The sequence below is a fragment of the Miscanthus floridulus genome, chromosome 13 (genome assembly GCF_019320115.1).
Source record: "Miscanthus floridulus cultivar M001 chromosome 13, ASM1932011v1, whole genome shotgun sequence".
NCBI lineage: Eukaryota > Viridiplantae > Streptophyta > Magnoliopsida > Poales > Poaceae > Miscanthus > Miscanthus floridulus.
The window spans coordinates 71,760,097-71,774,070 of record NC_089592.1 but is presented as its reverse complement, the minus strand read 5'-3'; the positions used below and the strand labels follow the sequence as shown (position 1 = coordinate 71,774,070).

At 46.7% G+C, this 13,974-nt stretch overlaps 1 protein-coding gene across 1 annotated transcript in view; it reads right to left on the bottom strand.

Moving 5' to 3' along the window:
* LOC136498953 (mediator of RNA polymerase II transcription subunit 15a-like) overlaps positions 1-13,974 on the bottom strand; it is a 99,883-nt gene that overhangs the window by 68,990 nt on the left and 16,919 nt on the right. The window contains exon 5 of the mRNA XM_066494652.1: positions 10,682-10,699. Coding sequence (XP_066350749.1) covers positions 10,682-10,699 — 18 coding nt within the window. The remainder of the gene's footprint in view (positions 1-10,681; positions 10,700-13,974) is intronic.

Here is a 13,974-nt window from a genome sequence, read left to right as displayed (position 1 = left end):
GCAGTAGGACGTTGCTGATGGAGAGCGTGGCGTGGCGGCTGCAGTAGATGAACTGGCCAATGCCGTCGGGTGGCCACAGTAGTATTTAGAGTAGAAGTGGTTAGCAAATGTAACTGTTTAAGTTGTGGGGGAGCCCTCGTGTGAACAGTTTTCTATATTCATGAATACATCAGTCCCTTTTCGTGATGAAATCACTTTATAAGGGGATGCTCGTCCCATCCGTTTCCTGGTAATGGTCATGCTGTTCAGTCGATTCGTGCTACCTGTTGAAACAAGAATTTCCTGCGGATATAAAGGATGTAGACATCCCATGTGAGAACTTAGTTTGAGCAGGGAAGCCAGGCGATGAAACATGTAACAAATGGACAAGCTTTCAAATTTCATTATAGCAAATAGCTTCTTATTTCTTTTCACCTTTTTTCTATAAAAAAGGCTTAGCGCATCCCAACCCTTTTCGTGGTTAAGGTCGCAAAAGCTCAGAGTGCGGGCGAGTCAATTCTGATAACGCTGGTGAGCAAAAAGACCATTGCCTTAGGGGCATGGGTCTCCCATAGTCCTACCAGTCATACTCAGGAATTGTTCCCGTAAATCAAGCTCTTAGGAATTAACATAAAAAAAGGAGGGCATGCGTAGAGAATGTTTTGCCAGTTAAATGAGTTCACATCAGCCCCGAGTGAGGTTCAACCCTTTGCTGTATGCAGGGGTCGGATGTCACAAAAGATTGGGGATTTCGATAACAAAACTGATAAGAGAAAGTATGCATTTATTTAGGGGTAAAATTGACGTAGCGGCTCGATGTTCTAGGCATTAGTGAAGACCTCACCATCGATGGTTTTCAGCTTATAGGCGCCTGGCCGGAGTACTTTTGTGATGACGTATGGCCCCTCCTAGGGCGAGGAGAGCTTATGATGGTCCTTGTTGCTCTGCACGAGGTGGAGAACAAGGTCCTCGACGTTGACGGCTCAGTCCCGCACCCATCGGCTATGGTACCACCGCAACGCTTGCTGGTACTTGGCCGAGTGGAGGAGGGCGACGTCATGAGCTTTGTCTAGCTAGTCCATGGTGTCTTTGTGGGATGCCTCGGCTCCCTATTCGTCATATGCCCTGACCCTTGGAGCTCCATAGTCAAGGTCGGATGGGAGGATGGCCTCAGAACTGTAGACCATGAAGAAAGGTGTGTAGTCGGTGGCTCAACTGAGGGTTGTCCTTAGGCTCTAGGGCACCATGGGGAGCTCGGCGACCCACCGTGCGTCAAACTTGTTCAACCGGTTGAAGATCCTAGGCTTGAGGCCCTATAGAACCATGTCGTTTGTGCGCTCCACCTGCCCATTTGTTCGGGGGTGTGCGACAATGGCCCAATCGACCTGGATGTGGTATTCATCATATAATCGGAGGAACTTTTTTTAGTGAATTGTGTACCATTGTCAGTGATGATGGAGTTTACAACTCCAAAGCAATGGATGATGTCGAGGAAGAACAACATGGCTTGCTTAGATTTGATCGTGGAGATCGGCCAAGCTTCTATCCACTTTATAAACTTGTCTATGGTGACAAGCAAGTGGGTGTAGCCCTCGAGAGCCTTCTTTAGAGGTCCAACCAAATTGAGCCCCCAGACCATGAACGACCACTTGATGAGGATCATCTGGAGTGCTTGAGCCAGGAGGTGAGTCTGTCGGGTATAGTACTGGTACCCCTCGCAGGTGCGCACAATCTGCTCGGCATCAGCTACTTGAGTGGGCCAATAGTAGCCCTATCAGAATGCGTTTCTGACTAGGGTTCTAGGCGCGGCATGGTGACCGTAGACCCCCCCATGGATATCGCTCAGCAAGCGCTTCCCCTACTAAATGGGGATGCAGCACTATAGGATCCTAGTGTGGCTTCATTTGTAGAGTTCGCCCTCCACAAGGACGAAGGACTTGGCATGGTGTGCGAGCCATCGAGCCTTCGCCTTGTCCATTGGTAGTGTGTCATGGAGTAGGTAGTTGAGATAGAGTGTTCCCCAGTCGACCAGAGGGTTGGGCTCTGTTACTGGATCTTGTTCAAGCTCCATGACCTCAGGTCCGGATGGAGCCAAGGATTGATCGACCCCTGAGCCTAGATCGGGTGGACTATCATTGGCCTATTCCAATGACTCGTAGCGAACTGAGGGCTTGTGTTGGTCACTGGCGAAGACCCCTATTGGCATTGGCTCTTGGCCGGATGCCACTTTCGCAAGCATGTCGGCTACCTCATTGAGGCACCTCAGGATGTGACTGAGCTTGAGGCCATCGAACTTATCTTCCAGCCGTCGGACTTCTTAGCAGTATGCAGCCATTTTAGCATTGTGGCAGCTTGACTCCTTCATGACTTGGTTGACAACCAACTAGGAATCTCCTTGAACGTTGAGGCGTCGGATGCCTAACTCGATGGCGATGCATAGGCCATTGATGAGTGCCTCATACTCGACCACATTATTGGAGGAGGGAAAGTGGAGGTGAATCATGTACCTCATGCGTACCCCTAGGGGTGATACAAAGACTAGCCCCACACCAGCGCCCTTCTTCATTAGTGATCCATCAAAGTACATCGTCCAGTACCCTTGATCAATGACCGCTGAGGGTATTTGGACCTCGGTCCATTCCACGACGAAGTCCGCCAACAACTAGGACTTGATCGTTGTTCGGGAGGCATACGTAATACCCTGATCCATCAACTCGAGTGCCCATTTTGTGGTTCTTCCCATAGTGTCCTGGCTTTGGATGACCTCACCGAGGGGGAATGACATCACGACCGTCACCGGATGTGACTCGAAGTAGTGGCATAGCTTCCTCTTTGTGATGAGGATGGCATACAGGAGCTTCTAGATTTGGGAGTAGCAGGTCTTTGAGTCTGATAGGACCTTGCTGATGAAGTACATAGGATGCTACACCTAGAGGGCATGCCCCTCTTCTTCCCGCTCCACTAACAGGGCGGCGCTGACCACTTGCGTGGTGGCCGCACTCAACCACTAACAGAAGCTGCTTGACCGTGTCAAGTGCCTCCAGGGCCTCGGACGTCCATTCGAAGTGATCAGCCTTCTTTAGAAGTCGATAAAGGGGGAGACCTCATTCGCTGAGGCACAAGATAAAGCAGCTGAGTGCGGTGAGGCACCCCATAACCCATTGTACCCCCTTTATGTTCTAAATCGAGCCCATCCTTATGATGGCTGAGATCTTCTCTGGGTTGGCCTCGATGCCATGCTCGGAGATGATGAAACCAAGCAGCATGCCCCTCGGGACCCCAAAAACATACTTCTCAGGATTGAGTTTGATGCCATTCGCTCAGAGTTTTGCAAAGGTCTGCTCAAGATCGGCAATGAGGTGGTTAGCCTGCTTGGACTTGACCATGATGTCATCAACATAGGCCTCAACGGTCCACCCGATGAGGTCCTCAAAACACTTGAGCATACAACACTGGTATGTAGCCCCAGCATTCTTCAGACCGAACGACATTGAGACATAGAAGAACAATCCGAAGGGGATGATGAAAGATGTCGCGAGCTGGTTAGACTCTTTCATCACAATTTGATGGTATTCAGAGTATGCATCAAGGAAGCAGAGGGTTTCGCACCCCGAGGTAGAGTCAACTATTTGGTCTATGCACGACAAAGGAAATAGATCCTTTGGGCATGCTTTGTTGAGACCCATATAGTTGACACACATCCTCCATTTCCCACTCTTCTTTCATACAAGAATGGGATTGGCTAACCACTCTGGGCGGTATACTTCCTTGATGAATCCGGTCATCGAAAGTTTTGCTATCTCCTCACCAATGGTCCTACATTTTCCCTCGTTGAAGCGATGCAGGCATTGCTTTACTGGCATAGAGCCTAAGTGGATCTTCAAGGTATGCTCGGTGACCTCCCTTGGAATGACTGGCATATCTAAGGGTTTCCACGCAAAGATGTCTTTGTTGTTGCGGAGGAAGTCAACGAGCGTGCTTTCCTATTCAAAGGAAAGCATGGTTCCAATGCACACCGTTTTGTCCTCGGTGGTCCTAGGGTCCATAAGGACTTCCTTAGAGCCTTCCGCTGGCTCAAAGGACCCGATTGACCTCTTGGTGTCGGGCACTTCTTTGGTGGCCTCCCTCTTGATAGCGGCGAGCTCTCTGGAGGTGACGATTGCTGCAGTATGATCGTAGCACTAGACCTCGCACTCATAGGCACGCTGGAAGGAGGTGCCGACGGTGATGACCCCGCCAGGGCCTGGTATTTTTAGCTTGAGGTATGTATAGTTGGGGACGACCATGAACTTCGCATAGCATGGATGTCCTAGGATGGTGTGGAAGGTTCCAGGGAACCTGACCACCTTGAAGGTGAGGGTTTCCGTCCTATAATTAGATGGATCCCCAAAGGTAATGGGCAAATTGATCTACCCAAGTGGCATGGCCTACTTTCTAGACACGATGCCATGGAAAGGTGCTCGGGTTGGGTGGACGCGTGTCCAGTCGATATCCCTAGACGTCGAGCGAGGCGGAGTCTGCCCCCAAACATTGAGCAAGATGGAGTCTACCCTAAGATGTCTGCCCTCAGACATTGGGTGAGGCAGAGTCTGCCCTTAGATGTCGGGTGAGGTGGAGTCTGTCCCCAGACATCGGGCGAGGCGAAGTCCACCCTAAGACGTCGGGCAAGGCAGAGTCTGCCCTTGGGGGTCGGGCGAGGCGGAGTCTGCCCCTAGACATCGGGCGAGGCGGAGCCAGCCCTCAGACGTCGAGCGAGGCAGAGTCCAGCCCTCAGGGGTCAGGCAAGGTGGAGCCAGCCCTCAGGGGTCGGGCGAGGCGGAGCCAACCTTCGGTCGTTGGGCAAGAAGTGTAGTTGCGTTCTTGTCTATTCAGAAGCATCAATGTTTGATGTCTATTAGCTCCTCCTCTTTGGGTACCCTAGTATTTGGTCCCTGACACATGCCTAACCCACAATTGGGTGCCACACAACTAACACAAGATGAGGATCCATAAGCCACGCACAATCCACTAGAGTTGCCTTTGGTGCTCCATCGGAGAAGGCACAAGAACCCCTCACAATCACAATGATCGGAGCTAGAGAAAATCACTTTCCTCCGCTCGATGATCAATCAATCACCAGGCCATCTAGGTGTCAGCAAACACCAAGAGCAACAAGATCTCCACCAGCCCAAATCGTCTAACTAGTGTCACAAGATGCTATAACACTAAGCAATGCACTAGAGGCTCTCCAATCTCACTCAAGATGATGAAATCAAGTGTGCAAGTGAGTGGAGTGGTGTGCTCAGCTCTCAAAGGGTGCATGCAGCTGTTAGAAGTGCTAAGAGAGTGGCTAAGGCTGGCCACTAGTTCTATTTATAAGCCCTTAAATAAATAGAGCAATTACCCTTTGGAGCCAACCTCTACGAGGGCACTGGACATGGCGGTGGTAGCACCGCCCTAGGGGCGGTGGTGCCCCCAATGGTCTAATCCAATGGCTAGTTTGACTAGCCGTGGTCACCGGATAGAGAGGTGGTGGCACCGCCACTAGGGTGGCGGTGACCACCTGGCCAGCTGCCCAAAAACCCCCTCCCTAGATTTTTATAGTGGTGCACTGCCCTTAGGGTGGCGGTGCCCATGACGGTGACCAACCCCATTTCACCAGTCTCTAGAAGAAAATGGCAGTGACACCGCCCTCCTCGTGGTGGTGACTGGGTGGTGCACCACTCTCAGGGCGGTGGTGCACACCGAACACAATGGTGTCTGCTTCACTTCTCCTGAGTCTCGGCCATGTCTAGGTGGGCACTGCCCTAGGGGTGGTGGTGCCACCAGATACATAGTGGTGGTGCCCCCTGGGCAACTCACTGCTCTCGACCTCCTAGCCAGTCACCGCTACAAGGGTGGCGGTGCACCGGACAAGGGGTGGCAGTGCTTCCGTGGCAACACCCCAAGTTGAGTTTTGCCTCCTTTTCTTCACCTTTCACACCACCTTTGCAAATGTGCTAACACTCCAAGTGTGTCACCATCACGTGCAAGTGTGTTAGCATTTTCATAATCATTTTTCAAAGGTTCATCACTTCTCACCGATTGTGCACTAGGCGTAAAATGCATATGCAAGTTTTCAAACACGTAGTGGCACACTCTCTATAAGAGCTCCCCTCTTAATAGTATGACCATCTATCCTAAATGTGATCTCACTCTCCAAAGTGTGTTGATCACCGAAAACAAAAAATGGCCCTATTGATATCACCTTTGCCTTGAGCCCATCTTATTTTTCTCTTTCTTCTTTTCCAAGTCCCAGAGCTTGATCATCATCACATGTCCACACCACCACCATGGACTTCACTTTATGTGGCTAAGTACATCCATGAGTGCCACCTAGCTCCTTTACTTGGGTTGGACCATCCTATCTAGTCACACACTTAGATGCAATGATTAGTCCAAATAGGTTTCATTAATTAGCCAAAACCAAACTAGGGCTTTCAGTCGCGTCGGCCATGGCCGTCGCCCAGCTTTGGCTGGGTGAGGACCTAACCATGGTGGAGCCAGGTTCCTAGGAGAGATGAGCTATTAGTAGTGTGAGAACCTGATCGACAAGTTCTCTGCCATGGGCAATGGCGTCTTAGCCATGGTGGATGTAGAGGACATCATTCGTAATGCTCCCTATGAGTAGTTCGATTGTAACATGCCTTTTCATTCTGAATAAAAATGTTTATAATATTTAGTAGTTATTATTTTGAGTTCATCTCTGTTTGCTGTGACTTGAACATTCCAATTGTGTGCCTTAGAGTTCATAGACCGTATGACACATCTGTCATTAGTAGGTGTTAACATCTATCAATCATCACCGCCGGTAGCCTTCCCCGCCGCTTTCATCAATTTCCAAGCCCGAGCGTGAGTCCAACGCGTTACTCCCGCGTGTATTTACAAAGTTTTGCAGAAATTTGCATTCCTGCATCTGATATAGTTGCTTACAAAGGATGCTCCCCACCATATCTTCCTCCTCATCAGTGCTTCTCTTCCTCAACACCGCCCCTACTCCCTAGTGCCAAACTACGCGTCTACCCCTACTCAGCGACATGCAAGCTGCTAGTCACCGCCGAAAAGCTAGTGCTCCATGTTGGTATGTCTCACTAGCAGGTAGACAGCATAGATCTACCAGTGACCAGGCTGGTACTCATCACCGTCATCGCCGCTCGAGCTCAATGCCACAAGATCTAAAGGCAATGGTAATGCTTTCGCACTTCCTTTATGCATTGTTCTTGGATTTTTATTCCCTTCTTCACCCATCTGAGTACGAATGAAGCTTCCATCTAATTATTAACGAGCTCACGAACACATCTTCATAGTCACTCCTTCTCTAAATCAGGCGATAGCGTCGCCGCTTCTATCGTCGTCCCTACTCCACTAGACACTTGTCAAGATGGAGGAGGCCCCCAACAAGAGGAACAAAGTGGCCATCCTCATAGACCATGTATGGGTCCTCATCCTTAGCTGTTTGACCACCCGCTCCTTGTGTAGTTGCAAGTGTGTCTGTCGCTCCTGAAATAGCCTCATCTCGGGATTCGAGTACCATAAGGAGCTGCCCAGATTCTCACTAGATTCTTCTACCATAGTTGGAAATGCAAACGCAACTTCACCAGCATCAAAGGTGAATACCCCTCCTTGTCCTTCTTGCCCTTCCCCATTCAGGATGTCATGATCTCAGATTGCTCTGGGGCCTCATCCTCTTCTGGTACTCTAGGTTTCGCTATGTTGTCTGCAATCCAGTGACTAAGAAATGGTTGCTACTGTCAGGTAGCAACCATTCTTGTGGTTCAGCTCGCTTGGGGTTCAATCCGATAGTCTCCTCACACTTCCATGTATTTGAATATATGATCAACGATGATGACTCCTTAGGTGTCAACATCTACTCATCTAAAACTGGAGCATGGATCTTTAAAGAATCTAAATGGGGCAAGGGTATTATAGTATCCACATATGGAAAAGGTGTGTTTGTTAATAGTTTTATGCACATGCTAGAGTTCACCTAGATAGTTGCTCTTGATATGGAGGGAAAGACATGGAGGAAAATTTGTAGGCCAACTGGTGATGCAATCTCCATCCATGAAGCTCAGGGGCAGTTGTGTTTATGTACTGCTGATACTTTGAATAGGTATGAGCTTTCAATCTAGATGCTTGAAGACTATGGTACTAGTAAATGTACATTGAAGTATAAGGTGATCACGTTGGAGCTATTTGGAAAGAAGAATATTGAAATTGGTACCGAGGTTTGTGATGCAGCCTATAGAGTGATTGTAGTTCATCCAGAATGGAATTTGATTTTTCTTGTTGGGGAGGACAAATCACTGCTTGTATATGACATGAATCGTAGTAAAGTTCATGTCCTCCTTGCCTGAGCCATCGGCTATCCTAGAAGTACCTAGAAACTATTATGTATGAGCGGCGGACCTCACTATCTTCCTTATGTTCCCTTGTTCATGGAGTCATTAGCAGAGCAGTAAAGGTGCATATGCTGTAATTTATTGTAATTATGTCATGCGCCTTTGTTCAGGTAGGTAGTTGTTTTGATTCTATATATAGGCCAATTTGGGCTTCATAACTAAAGGAATAGTGTGTTGAATATTATTAATTGGGCTACTTTGTGCAGTTGGAGTCTGAGTGCTTTTGAATAATTTTTCCGCATTGGCTAGGAGGAAGAAGAGGGGTTCCATGGTGCATTACCTACCAATTTGAATTTTGCCTAGCACGCAGGAGTGCCACATAGGAGGAGCATAGCTATGTCATTTCATTATGTAAGTATGTAGAGATCAGTATCTTTAGTTTATAATCTATGTATCGCTTGTGTTAGGACATCAGTTGAGAAAGATATTATGGTAAGTGTCCATTGTTATTGTAAGAACATGGTTTATGAATGCAATGATTATATCTATATGCTTTGTGTTCAGTAAGCTATTAAGGGTCGTTTATTGTTTTGTTATCACCACCGTCGTTGGTGGTGCAAACGTCCAACACCGTCGCTATACGTATTATGCGACAGGGATAAAAGTGTATCACCACCGAATCGTTTAGTAACCCAACGTCGACTAAACGATCATCAAAGGCGGATCGTGGTGCAAGGCGACGGTGACTATGACCTTTGTATTAACGATTCATACGCTGAAGCGACGATGATGTTTACCTCTACAAACATCTCGGTCGTCGAAGCGACAGCGAAGCTACACCGTTATAGGGTCGAGATGGCGAACTAGAGGGGGGTAAATAGTCCTTTCTAAAAATTAAACACACTGACTAACCGAGACAAATGCGGAATTAAAACTATCGGTCTAGCCAAGACTACACCCCTCTATCTAAGTTCACAAGCACCTTATAAAAGATCCTAATTAAGCAACTAAGGTGTCGGGCTAGCTAGAACTCACCTAAATAATTCTAGAAGCAAGGTCACACAAACCTATGCAACTAGTACTCAAGCAACCGGAGATCTCCTACACATGCTAGTATGTAAAAGCACAAAGCTCCTAAGCTCACTAGCAATGCTCAATAACAAGGCTACACAAGCCAAATGAGATAACTCAAATTACTTAGCTACATAAACTAAGTAATGTGACTAACAAGGCTACTCAAGTCAATTAGTCACGCAAGGGAGCTACTTCTATGCTACACAAGCAAGAAGGTAACTAGCAAGCTACACAGCTAACTAATTATAAGAGCAACTACACAAGTGCAATATATATAAAAGTAAATACAAGCTTGTGTATGGGGATTGCAAACCAATGGGAAAATGATGACACGATGATTTTTATCCTGAGGTTCACTTGGTTGCCACCAAGCTAGTCCCCGTTGTGTCGACCACTCACTTGGTGGTTCAATGGCTAATTAGCATCACCCGCTAAGCCCACATATTGGACACCGCAAGAACCCACCCTAAAAGTGAGGGTAGCTCAATGACACGCTCTACTAGAGTTGCTCTTCGTGGCTCCCGCAGGGGGAGCACGATACCCCTCACAATCACTTCTTTGGAGCACCGCACAATCTTCTTTGCATGCTTCAACGGAGACCTCCACCAAGCCATCTAGGAGGTGGCAACCTCCAAGAGTAACAAGAACCACCGGCTTATAACTCGAACACCTAGTGCCACTCGAAGCAATCTCACAAAGCAATCGCACTAGAATCACTTAGTCACAATCGATTTGCACTATTACAAGCACAAGTGAGTTAGAGGTTTCTCCTAGCACTCCCCAAGCATGGGCACTAAGTTCCAAGGGTGCCAAGCATGTGCCAAGGCCAGGCACACACTTGCTTTTATAGCCCCAAGGGCTAAAATAGTTGTTACCCCCCATCAACCTGATTTCTACGCACTGACCAGACTCGCTGACCGGACTCACCCCAGAGTCCAGTCTAGAGTCCGGTCATGCTGTACTTGCCACGTGCACTAGACGTTTGAATGTTATCATTGGACGCCAACGGCTCCCAACGTGCGCAAACAAACTCTATGTTAGGTCGATCGACTGGACTCGCCATCACCTAGTGTCCAGTTGCGAATAGAGAGGTTCCATAGAGGTTTTTCATCGACCGGACGCGTCTGGTCAACACTGACCGGACTCGCCACAGCGTCCGATCGCTTTCCCTCATCATTTCCAGGCCCGAAACAGTGGCACGGGTGCGTCCGATCGCACCCAAGTGCTAGCGTCTGATCGCAGCCCCAAAACAGCCCTCACAGGAACACTGACCGGACTCGTAGGTGCTGATCGGACTCGCGTCCAGTCCAGCGTCCGGTCATTGACCTTTCATTGTTAAAACGACTATATCTCTTAGCTCCGAACTCTAATTTCAATGATCTTAGACATTTTGAAAAGTTTACCCAGAGGGCTACACATCTCACTTGCATATTTGATCCAAAGCATAATGGATCAATGTAGAATTCCAATCCAAGGACCATCCTAAAGTTTAGAGCACACCAAAAAAACCTTTCTCTTCTCAAGTTAATCTAATACAACTCCAACAACTTCTCCTGTGCAAATGTGCCAACACCACCAAGTGTACACCACCAAGTGCAAGTGTGTTATTATTTTCATAAATATTTTTTCAAAGGATTAGTCACTCATTTCACCACGCTACTCGATCCTAGCAACGATGCAGAGTTAGATCATACGAGTGGCACTAGATGACTGATACGCAAACAAGTTTGTCCCTCTTGATAGTATGGTCATCTATCCTAAACCTGGTCATAAACTTCTCTACACACTTATGACCGGTGAAATGAAATGCCCTACAAATATACCTTTGCCTTCCGCATTCCATTTCATCTCCTTCAGTGTTGATGCAACAAATGCACCAACCATGTCATAAATGATATAATCCACTTCATATCATCACATGATCTTGTTGGTTTATCGATCTTGATCTCACTGCTTTTCATTGTTGCCTTCGTCCATCGGCATCAAGTCTTGCTCAAGCTTCACCGCCACGTGGTCCATTGCTTCAAAGCCTCCAACTTGCCCTTCACGCTTGCAACCCGGTCCATCAAGCCAAATCTTGTCTTGATCTTCTCCACCTTAGTCACATGACTCCATGTCATGTCTCATATACAATGAGATCCTTCATCACATGTGTGAGCCTTACAACAAATCCAAGTCATTTTCACCTCCATGGCATGTGTTGATCACACAAGTGTTCCTATGGACTAATCACCTATGTATCTCACATTTAAACACATTAGTCCATCTAGGTTGTCACTCAATTAGTAAAACCAAACTATGGACCTTTCAATCGTAGACAGTCACGTTGAAATACAAAGCGTGGTGCTGATGACCACTACACTAGCCGTTGATGTGCCCACACGACGTGATGATAGCCTCCACACAGGCAGATCGTTTGCCAATGTGGCGGTGTTAGTGTATATCCACAGACGGGTTGTGCTCCAATGCGACGGAAGTAAGGACCTTATCACGGATGGATCATAAGCCAATACGGTGGTGTAGTGTACACCACAGTCAGTCTCATATTCTGACGGTGATGGTTATGATCATCACTGCCGATAGCTTACTGCCGAGGCCGAAATGTCGTAGGAGTTACGATATGGCTGTGAAAGCTCTGAGTGTAATAGTGATTTTGTGCCAGCCTTTCCACCTGCTCATGATGATCCTAAGGATCAGGATGGTGATGGGACAGAGAAAGACAGGGATATGGAAGGACCTGATACAGAACCGGCCACTAAGAAGCAGAAGAATCCATCGACATCTAGACAGGAGGAGGATGAACCAGTGCCAATGCAAACAGCTGCAATGACGCCTTCGGGAAGCAACCACCCTCCATTTTTGTCTCCTCAGGTTACCTGTTCATCACCTATTCTGGTGACTCCACTATCACCCGGGGCTGAAACTAGGCGGTTGATGATGGCGTAGCAAAAATTAGCTCAAGTTTTAACGCACTGGTGGTGGGGCAATGAGCTTGATGCCAAATCAACCAAAGGATAGTTTGCCTCCTAACACTTCTACCAGGAGTGCTGAACTGCAGCTGCAGACTTCACCTGATGTTGAACTGCACCAACCCGTGGTAGTTGATGAGGACCTACAGACCAGCGAGCAGCATTTTATTGAGCCTGCTGATTCACCAAAATTGTTGCAGACTGAGAGCAGTACATGCAGCCCACATGTGCTGCCAACAGAAATGAACAAATTTGCTCCTACTACTCCGAGTATATTATCTGGTAATGATTCTAATTTGGCAAAGGATATTTATGATAATTCAGTTTACCTTACGCTGCAGCACGTGAACTAATGTTCAGTCTGCGGATGGTATTACTATTGTAGAAAGCGATGGCTAACCATAGGGGTATGCCACAATCGTCGTTGACTTCTCAAGTCAAACATACAGGTATGTTAGACACAATTTCTTTTACCTCTTTTGCTACTCTAACCAATAATATTTGTGTTACAAATTTAAGTAATTTGGATTTCAATTTGGGAAACAGTAGTAGTAAAGTTAACATGTATATTAATGCTCTAAAACATATTGAGATCGATAGAACTAGTGTCACATCTAGTAAGAAAACGCAAATAGTAGGTGACTTAAAAGCCTCTTCTAGTAAACTAAATCTCTTGGATACAAGTGATGATGAGGGTGCTGAACCAGATAGTGCTCTACTTGCACACTTGGTTAGAGATGTGTCTGAAGTAAATTTTGATGATGTGGACCTATTGACATAAGAATTTGTGATCTCATGGCAACCACAAGAAAATCAAAATCTAATTCAAGAGGATCACAAAACCCGGAAGGGTGGGAACAAAAACAAAAAAAAGAGTTTCTCCATGAAAGGTTTTTTTAGGTCTCTTAGACTTGGCTAAATACCGGTACATTTCAGAGGTAGTTAGCGATCATGAGCTTGATTTCATTTCTGTAATGGAGACTAGGAAACAAGACATGCCAAATAAGAATTTGTCACGCTTTTGTAGTGGTGCAGATTGAGTTGGTGTGTAGCACTCAGTTTTAAAGATAAAACCAGATACACACCATATGTGAGCCCATCAAATTAATGTGGAAAAAATTAAAATACACAACTTTCTATAACTAAATTTGTAAAAACTCAAATTAGTCTTGTCAAGTTTTATACAAATATTAAATCATTTGTTTTATTTAGTGTTTTCTATTCACAACCCAAAATTAAAAATTTGGGGTGTTACATGGTGGAGTTATCCAAACAGGCCCTAAATTCTACCACACCCTGGTCTCGTATTTCTTATTTATCATGTGTTAATTCTGTTGACGTAACATCCTAGTGATGTTGTTTACCTTTTGAGTTCGCTTCAGCATTAAAAACGCTCGCTACTCTCATGGTCAAGCATACTCGATTTCCTTAGGTAGAAGAGGGAAAATTGATAGTGGCTGAAGGATCCAAACAGAAGCAGATGGGAAAATATGATGTATGTGAACAGCCCCAGTGGATGGAAGAAGCTGATGGCAGAATAGAGGGTCATACCAGGTCCGCTGGAAGCACTTGTTTCCAGTTGAATGAACCAC